At 42.7% G+C, this 10,977-nt stretch overlaps 1 protein-coding gene across 1 annotated transcript; it reads left to right on the top strand.

The window, feature by feature from the left end:
• Positions 1–257: 257 nt before the first annotated feature.
• LOC128106598 (Fc receptor-like protein 2) lies at positions 258–8,091 on the top strand. The gene is made up of 5 exons (XM_052732176.1): positions 258–288; positions 1,555–1,575; positions 4,121–4,387; positions 4,606–4,887; positions 7,763–8,091. The coding sequence occupies exons 1-5, from the start codon at positions 258–260 to the stop codon at positions 8,089–8,091; spliced, it is 930 nt and encodes a 309-aa protein (XP_052588136.1).
• The last annotated feature ends 2,886 nt before the right edge of the window (positions 8,092–10,977 follow it).

The raw sequence follows: 10,977 nt of genomic DNA, 5'->3' as shown, positions 1-10,977 counted from the left end.
TGTAAAGGGGAGGCATCCTACACACTAAGAATCATTTTGTACCAGTGCACACATATCTAAGCAATTTGACAAAGGGGAAGGACATTGCAGCACCCATTGGGTTGGGGCATGGATTGATTGACAGACAGTTTTGCCACTTCCTTCCCCACCCCCATTTCAGCAAGATCCCTGCAGAACCAGTGCTCTATCCTAGATCCACAGTCCATCTGCTCTAAGGACTTAGCTGCACCTGTCAAAAAGGACTTGCCTCTAGCCTCATGCTGCTGTGGTCACTGCTTCTGGTTCTTGGTAAGTAGGATGCTGAAAAAGACCTGGGGTGGTGCCAGGGTATAACTATCCCTGCTCGGGTACATCTAGACACTCTTCCTGAGCATATGTCTCTCTGCCAGGATGCAGAGGACTGGGGTATCTGCTTCTGATCCAGTACTGTCAGAGATAATGCCAAATGGGAACTGAGCAAAGTAGGGTTCCCAGAAAACGGAAAAGATGTGTGTGTGTGTGTGTGTGTGTGTGTGTGTGTGTGTGTGTGTGTGTCCATCCTTACTAAAGGCTGGTGATTTGTCTCTATTATTTCTGTTTGATCTCTAGGAAAACAGTAAATTTTCATTCAAACAGCTTCCAAGGAGTTTTCTCTTAGAGTGAATGCCATGCACAGCCTACACACATTTTACACTCCAAGGCTCAGACTCTACTTCAAGAGTCACCATTTTTGGCTGAACTCTGACCTCCATAGACTGAGACATTGCATAGACTTCAAGTCTCGTTAGCCATAGTGGATATCATAGGTTGTGCCTATCAATAAGACTCTCTTACACAGCCCCACTCGCAGTAGTAGGTCTAGAATGCAGAAAGAAGGAGAACTGATGTCTATTAAACATGAGCAGACCCTGTGTTTCTTTTGTGGCCCTACGTGGCTTCTAGGATGCCCCTGTGTAGTTAATTTCTCTTAAGCAAAATAGTCTGGACAGCTTAAAGAGCCTCAAACTGGCTATCCAGTACCAACTGGTGAGCCATGAAATCATATGCATACATGTAACATTGTATGGACTGAGCAGGTTGTATTATATATAGGTGTACACACACACACACACAAAAAAAAACAATTATAAGTCATAAATTTAAAAAATAGCAGGAAACACATGGTGGAGTTGGGGGAAGGAAAGGAAAGGGAGAAAAAATATAATTATGTTTTAATTTCAAAAAAATAAAAATATTTAAATAAAGAAGGTGGAAGAGGAGCTAATAAATGAAGCTCTTTGAAGATTTGCCTGCAAAACACAAACTTCTGGGAATGGCCAAGGACTGCTCATAACATGCTAGGAATGATAAAAATGAATTTTGGGTTCCATAGGAGTGTCATTTGTGAGTGGGAGAAGGAGGGATGAAAGAAAGATGGAGAGAAAAGACGGAGGGAATGAAGGAGGGAAGATGGAAGGGGGGAGGAAGAAACAAGAAGAAAAGGAGGGGAAGTGCTTGGGAACCCTGGGAGGGCTACAGCCTTTACAAAGTGTGAAGACCTCGGTCCTGTGTAATCTCTACTCTGTTCCCTCACAGCTCCTGTGGGAGTCCACTCCGGTAAGCAGCTCTCTCTTTATTCCTCTATCTCTCTGGCACCTCACTCTCTTGGGCATGGGAGGTTCTGCCTGGTGAAGCCTCTTAGCAGGAGGTTGCAGGGATCTGAGGCAGGGCTGGGGTGAAGAGAGGAAGGATCCAGCACCTCCCTCTCCTCCCCCTTGATCAGCTGTGCCAGGGTGCACCAGGCTGCACCACCTCTGGTTGCCAGCTGGTGCTGGGTGGGAAGAAGACAGCGTCCTGGTCCTCTCAAGACCATGAATTAGTTTCCATTTGCTGCTGAACCTCCGACAGGAAAGGGAGTAACTGTGGAGAAAAAGCCCTCTGGGTAGCCATTGCGGGGGAACGCCTTCATCCTCACCAGAAGGAGTGACTGAAAGTATATTCATAGCAGAGAGGAGCAAGAGGCTGAGGAGGCGCTCTGCAGAAGGCATGAACACCCTCAGGTCTCTACTGGGATGGAAACAATCCAATGACTAATGCGCTTCTCCTTTTTTTAATTGGAATTTTAATATAATGAAATAAAGAAAACACTTAGTTTCACAGTAGCCTGGGAAATTAGACTTTCTTCTTTGGCTAAGCCTTTCAGAACACATTCTTTCTACACTGTGCTGAGGAGATAATGCTTGTGTACCTAGGTTTGTAATTGTGAATAAGAAAGTTTTTAAATTACTGGGGTGAGGGGCTCTAGATGCATCCAGTGAACTCTCAGAATTAGGGTAAAATGTGTACATAAGCATAATTGTAGTTAATTCAAAGATATACAGCTTTAAGGAAAAATCTCAGAAATCAAGACCAAAAACCCAAGTGTCTTGTAGTTAAATCTTTATTTCAGTCTCAGGAAAAATTGTTACAATTTTTCTCTACCTCCTACACCTTGGGATCATTTCCAATTTGGGTTCATGAATCTTATGTCTCAAACATGTCTTTAGTCAAAGTGATTTTATTCCTAAAATATTCATAGGGCAATACAGTCCGGCCTCATCTTGTAGGAAAATGAATATTGTCCTGCAGCAGTTCTTTCTTTATCAATCTTTGTACCCGGCCATCTACCTCTCTGTCCATTATGTTCCAAAGCTGGTAAAAGCTACACAAAAGTTATCTTGAGTTTGTTTGGCCACTTGGCCCTATTGGAACCTTCTGGATGAACATTTACAACATGTTATTTAGATATAGAGATGTGCACAAGGAAAAATGCATCCATAAGCAGAGCATTTTGAAGGGTGAGAAGGTCAACTGGAGGTTTAGTTCAGAGTGCTAGAGTGCTGGGCTGGTTAGAATGTGCAAGGTCCTGAGTTTGATCCCCAGAATCTCTCCAAAAAGAGAAGGGTGTGGAGGAAGGGAAGGAAGGAGGGAGGGGAGGGAGGGTAGGAGGGAGGAAGGACAGAAGGAAAGAAGGATGACTATTAATTAAAGATTATTGTCTTTATGATATAAGCCTTAAGAATATATGCTGTAGTGTGACATATGCTTGAGGAAGTTCTCAGTGTTTTTCATCTACATCCTTATAGGTCTCTCTCTAGGAAATGCAAACCGAGGTTTTTTCACCTTAGACAGTCCCAGGAGTCAGAAGAACCAGCTGGGCAGGTGTCTAAAGGACACTTTTGTACTTATTTCACCCAGCAATCTTCCCTCACGCTGGACAGTGTCCTATGATGAAGGGTCCAATGTTCAGGGCCCATTCTTTTGAGTTTTCTCCTCCCACTGAGGGCAAATCGAGAAACACCAAGCTATCCATCAATCCCCGATGATCACTGTCCTATGGGGGAACGATGGCTCCACTTCTTCTTTATGGGGGTCCTACAGGACCAAGATTGACCATGATTTGTAGACGCCTCTGAAAGAGTTTCTAGGAGATGCCAGAGACTTGGAGACGTAGATTCCGGAGCTTGAGTCGTTAGTTCCATCTCAGGAGAATGACATGCAATGGAAGGAGTTGACCATGCTACTAAACAGGGATTCTAAATAGGAGACACGCAGAAGGGTTAATCATGGCTGCCATGGGGACCTGAGGCCGTGTCAATAGGTGTGAGGACACACAGTTGGAGTTTCTAGTGGAGGGAAAGTGGTGCTGAGGCTTGGGCCAGGGTCTTGTACATGCTAGGCAAGGGACTCCATCACTAAGCGATCTGTCCCCAGTCATAGTTGTTGTTTATTGTGAGATCGAGTCTTACTAAATCATCCAAGCTCACCCTAAACTTAATCTGTAGCTTTGAATCTGTGACCTACCTGCCTCAACTTCATGAATAGCATTCATTCCAGACTTAGCTAATGGACACATTTTAAATTCATATTTAGTCCAGCTGTTGGGAGCTGGGAAAAACAGTATAAAAATCTGTTAACATACATCCAAATGGCATATTTGGGGGAAAAAAATGCTACTAAGTGAGATAGAGCTCACTCTGCTGAGCCAGAAAGTGCTCAGAGACAGCAGGTCCCCAGGCACTGTGGGTCCTCAGCTTCGAGACACATGTAGAGCCTCTCCCTTCCCAGGAGCATCCAGGCAGGGTCAGTGTTGTTAATCTCTGCCTTTTCGCTTCCTTTGCAGACTGGTTGAAAATCAACATGCCACAACGTGTTTATGAAGGAGACCATGTAGATATAATCTGCATGGGGGTAACGAATCATGACATAAAGACACTAAAATACTTCAAGGATGGATCTCAAATAGGTACTTACAGCGGTTTCTGGATCTACACCATTTCGAATGCAAGATTCAGTGACAGTGGCTCCTATTTCTGTAAGGCAGATAGGAAAGCTTCCCTATATATGGACATGAAAGAAGAAACAAGATCAATGTGGCTTAATGTCTCAGGTAGGGATCATTCCTCAAGTGGATGTGTCTAGAGAGGAGAGTGCCTGTGTAGGAGACCAGGGTACTGGGCATATGACACTAACCAGGAATGGATAAATGGTGATGGACTGTCTGTCCTGGAGTATGGATATGTGTGTCTTGCTCATTAGGCATTTCTGGAGGACTGTGCAGTCTGCTACTAACAAGTGGTCTCTTTGGATTCACTCTTCCCCCTCCAGAGCTGTTTCCAGCACCTGGGCTGACAGCCAGCCCCCTGCAGCCCATAGAGGGGAGTTCAGTGACCCTGTCCTGCAACACCCGGCTTCCTTCAGACAGGGCAACGACCCAGTTACGCTATTCCTTCTTCAAAGATGGACACACTTTGCAGTCGGAATGGACCTCACCAAAGTTTACGATCTCAGCAATACGGAAAGAAGACTCAGGAAATTATTGGTGTGAGGCAATGACAGCATCTCACAGTGTCTTGAAGCGGAGTCACCAGTCCTATATAGATGTGGAGAGTGAGCATCAATGGGTTGGGCCCATGGGGCTAAGTCAGGCAGGGAGAACTGAGGCACCAGCCAGAATGCAAGCGCTTCCTTATGCCTGAGGGTAGAAGCTACCATGGCTCACTGGGGCACTTGAACAATAATTTTCCAAAGACTTTGCCCTCCCTTCAGAAAAGCAACAATGGTAACTTTATTCAGTAAACTAAGAGGTCAATGAAGTATAGACTCTGTCTCTAAGGAGAGACCCCCAGTTAGGAGATGGTACAAAGAAGGCACAAATAATATTTGAAATGACAGTAACAGCCTATCCCTTATAAAAAGAATTACTATATTCCAGATCTGAACTAAAGCTGTTGTATTATGAAATATTATTTTAAGGTGTGTTACATTGGTTGATACTGTGTAACATTTGTTGAATGATGCAAAGATGTGTTGCGTTCTTTTATGTTGCATTTGTTTAACTCTGTGAAGCTGTGTTACTGTGCCTGTCTAAAACACCTGATTAATCTAATAAAAAGCTGAACGGCCAATAGCGAGGCAGGAGAAAGATAGGTGAGGATAGGGGGGTGGAGAAGATAAATTGGAGGAGAAATCTGGAAGGAGAGGGATCAATGAGCAAGAGAGCAAGAAGAGGAAGATGCAAAGGCCCAGCCACACAGCCACACAGCCACATAGCCACTCAGCCAGCCACAGAGTAAGAGTGAAAGTAAGATATACAGAAGTAAGAAAAGGAAAAAGCCCAGAGGCAAAAGGTAGATGGGTTAATTTAGTTAAGGAAAGCTAACTAGAAATAAGCCAAGCCAAGGCCTGGCATTTATAAATAATAAGAAGCCTCTGTGTGTATTGATTTGGGAGCTGGGTGGCAGGACCCACACAGAGCAAAGAGTAAAGAGAAAAAACAGCCAACTCCACGGTTGTGATGTTCTAGACCCTCTCTGACTTTCACAAACAGCGGCAGAAGGCAGGAAGATTCGCCACATGCAAGATGCTGCTCAGAGCAGTTGAACATTTTGTCCTCACAGTGACCTTGGAAAGTGTTTTATGAGCAGTGCCTGTAAAGTGGGTACTGTGACCCTCCACACTTTACAGACCAAGAAACTCAAAGCAAAGAGCTATTCAGAGACTTGCCTAAGGAAACCCAGCACACAGACCTGGGATTTAAATTTGAAGTACTCTGCAGCATTTTCTATCCAGCCAGAGACTGGCAGCATCACTATTTAACACTGCTGAACAGTGCTGGTGTGAGCGAGACTGCTTTTGTATGCATCTCAGCTAATCTCTCAAGAATGATTTCAGGGAGGTTCAACAAACTCTGTGTTCAGGAATTTATAACAACATTTAAATTATCTACTACTTTGCAACTAGCCAAAGATTCTGAGCCCAGTAGACTGTAAACTCTACTGTCAAATCTTTTTGTTGTTGTTAATTAGCCTTTTCAAGGTTTTTATTATTTTAAAACACTGTTTTGTTACAGGGCTTTTATTATAGAGCTGAGGATGACTGAGAGGGTAAGTTCCCTTACTGCACATGTATGAGGACCTGTGTTTGGGTCCTCACTGCTTCCCTGGGCATGGCTGTTTCAGGGAATGGATACAGGATGAGCCTAGCTAGGGGTTTGCCGGCTACTGGACTAGCTGAAAAATGCTGAGGTGGGGGTCCTGTGGAAGACTCTGTTTCCAGAGAAGAATGCAGGGAGCTTTAGTGGAAGCCACGAGGCATCCTCCTCTGGCTCCTCGTGCACATGTACACTGTACACACATATGCTACATTCAGCTCCTCACACAACAGTTTATGTGCTTTGCCCCCCAAAGATGAGCTAAATAGGAAAGTCTAGATTTTCAAATTTATCATAGACTCTTGAGCACCATATCTGGTGTTTAGTTTCTAGTGTGTGACTATGTTCTCTCCTCATTTTTAATGTGCCTGAATGGCCGCCTTTTCTCACCAGATTTACCGGAGGTCTTTCTATTGTATTGCTCTTTTTTTTAAATTCAGGTTTCCTTTTAAATTTTTACTTTTCAAGTCAAAATCATCTTATTATTCCAAAGTATTTTTCTAATTCATTTACTTCTTTTTCAGCTTTTTGTTTTCTAACAAGATTATTTAGAACTATGTTTTCCTCCAAATACCACTTTATCTCATTTTAAAATTTTTGATGTATGATGTCTTCATTTGCTTATTGTCTACAATATGTGTAATATAGTCTCTCAATTATTTCATAAAAAATTATAATTTCTTATAAATAAATATTATATCAATCCTTTATTATTAATTTCTTAGATATTCATTTGTTCTTGTATTTAGCATTTATTAAAATCCTATGTTCTTATATTTAGTATTTACTAAAATGTGGCCTGTAAAATTTTTACCTCAGAGAAATTACTAAATTTTGGTTAATGGTCTTCCATACTGTCAGTTTATGCATATTTTCTCTGTGAAACAAAAAATTAATGTCGTTTTTGTTTGTTTTATAAGTATATGAACTCTAGGGGTTCTTTCTTTAATTTAAGCTATTTTCTTCATTTAGTCTTATACTTCAGTCTGTATAGTCTTACATACACAGCCAACTGTCTCCTTTTTATATAATCAAGGATCCAAGCCTGTGGAATACCAGAACCTACTGCACACAAGTCTTCCTAGTTCAATTAACCTAATCAATAGTGTCCCACAGGCATGGCCACCAGCCAAACTAATCTAGATAGTTTCTGAAAGGGGGTGCCTGAAGACTTTTCTCTTAGGTGATTCCAGATACTGTCAATCAACAATTGACATGAACTGTAACCATACCCTTGTCCCACTCCCCCACTGCTGTAGAGACTTGTGTACATGGGAGCTGCCTTAAGGTATGTATGGTTTTTAAATGTACTTTCACCCATTCTGTTTACAGAGGCCCCGCCCAAAGTGCGTCTGGTGAATGGTCCCCACCACTGTGAAGGACGTGTAGAGGTGGAACAGGAAGGTCGCTGGGGCACTGTATGCGATGACGGCTGGGACATGAAGGATGTGGCAGTGGTGTGCCGAGAGCTGGGCTGTGGAGCAGCCAAGCACACACCTATAGCCATGTTGTATCCACCAGTAGTTGATGAAGCTCTGCCTGTGCTCATTCAGGTGGCCCTGTGCAATGGGACAGAGAAGACCCTGGCTGAATGTGACCAGGTCGAGACCTTTGATTGTGGACATGATGAAGATTCTGGGGCTGTGTGTGAAGGTGGGTGATGACGGAGCTGACATGGGGCTGAGCCCCTCCTTAGGCTGCCATCCTCTGCTTTTCTTCCTGCACCTATTCTACAGTAGAATGCACTAAGGGCAACACAGTCAGGTCACATTAAGTCGGCCCTGAGCTATAAAACAGACTGTCCTCTGCTAGTGTTATCCATCCTTATTGGCCATCTTAAGAGACAAAACATTATTATTTTCATGGTTGTGAGTTGGAGCATAATATGAAGCATCAATTTTTACAGTTTGGGTGGTTTTAGTCAGGGAGACACTGCTCCCATTATTGTGAAATCTTTACAACTCTTCTGAGCTCTTTTTAGCAGATCTACCCATCAGAATGAAGCTCTGGATTCTAAAGGTAGAGGACAGCTGGTGGGTCGTTTTGGAAAGACATTGGTGGCCCAGAAAGTCAGGTCCAGGAATCAGGCCATAACAGGCATAGATTCCAGAGGGTCAGAGCAAAGTGAAATCTGAGGATTGCTGCAAATTTCCACATCTCCATAGAGCCTGTGACTAGAGAGGCAGCCAGGGACAATGTCCTCCCTAGCCTCAGCCCACTAAGTGCTAGAGTGGCCTTTTGTGAAAAGAGAATTCCTTAGAACTACTGAGCCATGTCCATTGCAAGGCACTTGTAAAGGCACTACCTTGTTCAAGGTAATGGAATCAGGATTAGGCTCTCTAGAGCCCATGGGATCTGGAGTCTACTGTACAGAGCCCTCTGAGGCTGGCTTCCCCCAAGTACCAGCCCTAGAAGTAACAGACTTCTCTATGGCTCATTATCTCTGTCAGAAAAGTGTGGTGTCTAGTCCAAGGTCTTCACTGAGTCGAGATAAAATCAGGATTTCATATGTTCCTGAGGCTCTTTGGTGAAAGCCCATGTGTAGGAAGAATCCCCATGGATTCTTCCTGATTTGGATGGTTGAGACAGGAGGTGGGAAGGCTTCCGTGGTTCAGGCTGGCTTCTGGTTTCGTTCTGCATCACATGTACCCTTAGAAAATCTGGTGAATGTGTCTGCACAGTCCTTTGCTGGGCCACTGTATCCTGACCTCTCATTCCCTCTACACAGCAGTCTTGCCTAGCACTTCCTGAAGATCTAATGACCAGACACCATCAGACCTCCTATTTTCTGCATTTCGACCTCACCGACTTAATAGTTCCCACTGGACTTCAAGACTTCATCTGTGAATCATCCTTCAACAGGATGCAAAACAATTCTGCTCTGAGCTTAAGTTCTAACAGCAGTAAAGAAGGCCCAAGTCCCCTATTCCCTGGAAGCCAAGCTTGGAAAAACTGTTCCTTTTCCAGTTCCTTCTATAACTATCTCCTTGGAGGGATGAAAATGTGGGCCCAAGTGAGAATCACGTGTGCCTGGGCCTTCCATCCCCTAGATTGTGGTCAAATAAAGCACATAGAATAAAAGAAACTGTGAGTGCTTTATTTCATTTCTTGATTTGGGAAGAAACTAGCTTTTAAAAAAATCTTCATAAACCACTTGCTAAGTTATAGATGTAAATCAAAAATTTAAAAAGTGATATATAGAAAAGAAAATAAAAATTAGACAAAAGTCACATTATAATATGTACAGATGGATAAATTAATAGTTAAATTGATTTTTCTATAAATTGTACCTTTTTTAGTGTTTAATTAAATTCAACAACTTAATTTAAAAGGTTTCTCTAGCAAAATATACATGAACACAACTCACATATATATGTGTACAAGCCTTCTTGAAATTATTGTAAGCATTTTTACATTGCTGTTTTCTTATTCTAAAATTGTCTTCCCTTTTTGTTGTTTTTGTTTTCAGACGGGCTGTCACTGTAGCCTAGGAGGCCCTAAAACTTGGAATATAGCCAAGGATAACCTTGAACTTCTGATCCTCCTGCCTCCACTTTCCGAGTGCTTGGATGATGGGTGTTGCTGTTGTGCCTGGTTTTATGTGGTGCAGGGTTAGAACTCAGGATATTTGTGTGTTAGGCAAGCACACAGCTACATTACATACCTATTCCTAATATGGCCTTCTCCAGAAAGGAGATCTTGGTTTTTGTTTGTTTGGTTGGTTGGTTGGTTTCGTTTTTCGATACAGGGTTTCTCTGTGTAGCCCTGTCTATCCTGGAACTCACTCTTTAGACCAGACTGGCCTCAAAATCAGAGATCCATCTACCTCTGCCTCCAGAGTGCTGGGATTAAAGTCATGCACCACCACTCCCACAACCCATTATTCTTATGACCTTTATTGTCTTTGAGAATGAGAGAAGCCACATTCCCCTCTCTGTCACTCACCGTAGTCCCACATATCACTGCTTATGTCTTAGCAGTGTCTAAGGCTCAAAACATAGTCACGGGAATAGCTTCCTTTTAGAAGTTAGTAATTAAGCTTTGGACCTGTACACGTGGGGAGAAGAAAAGTGTATGCCATACATACCTGGAAGAAAAGAGGCATATGCTTTTCTTCCAGGTCAGACATCAATACTGATAATTGATTGGCTATATATTAGGTTCTATATGTTATGTTAGACTACATCCTTAGAAGAGCTTCAAAAAACATTGCAATGTGTTTTAACTGATGTTTTATTGGAATGCATTGCTATCAGGCGTTAACTTTAGGAACAATATTTTTGCACCATGTAAACTTTCAGTACAGAAACAAGATGTACTGCTTCACTTGTTTTCTTTGTGTGTCTCTCAACATTTCCTTAGAATTCTGTTCTTACAAACTCTCCTGTTTCTTACTGTGACAGCAGTTCTCAGCTGTAAACTTGACTACATCGGGATTTAACCCCAAAATAGGGCACACCTGTGAAGGAGTTTTTCCTTAATTTGAAGTAGGAAGACCCTCCTCTAATCTGGAAGCCTATATAAGGACATGGAAGAGGGAAGTTTTG

Source organism: Peromyscus californicus, unplaced genomic scaffold (assembly GCF_007827085.1).
Source record: "Peromyscus californicus insignis strain IS unplaced genomic scaffold, ASM782708v3 Scaffold_9__1_contigs__length_137607984, whole genome shotgun sequence".
Classification (NCBI taxonomy): Eukaryota; Metazoa; Chordata; class Mammalia; order Rodentia; family Cricetidae; genus Peromyscus; species Peromyscus californicus.
Note: the sequence above shows the minus strand (reverse complement) of the source record. Positions and strands in the feature narration are given on the sequence as shown.

Excerpts from the sequence above, each read along its gene's own strand:
- LOC128106598 (XM_052732176.1), top strand. The coding sequence starts at position 258 with ATGCTGCTGTGGTCACTGCTTCTGGTTCTTG. Across the intron at positions 289-1,554 it reads GTCACTGCTTCTGGTTCTTG|CTCCTGTGGGAGTCCACTCC; the intron begins GTAAGTAGGATG and ends GTTCCCTCACAG. Across the intron at positions 4,388-4,605 it reads AATGTGGCTTAATGTCTCAG|AGCTGTTTCCAGCACCTGGG; the intron begins GTAGGGATCATT and ends TTCCCCCTCCAG.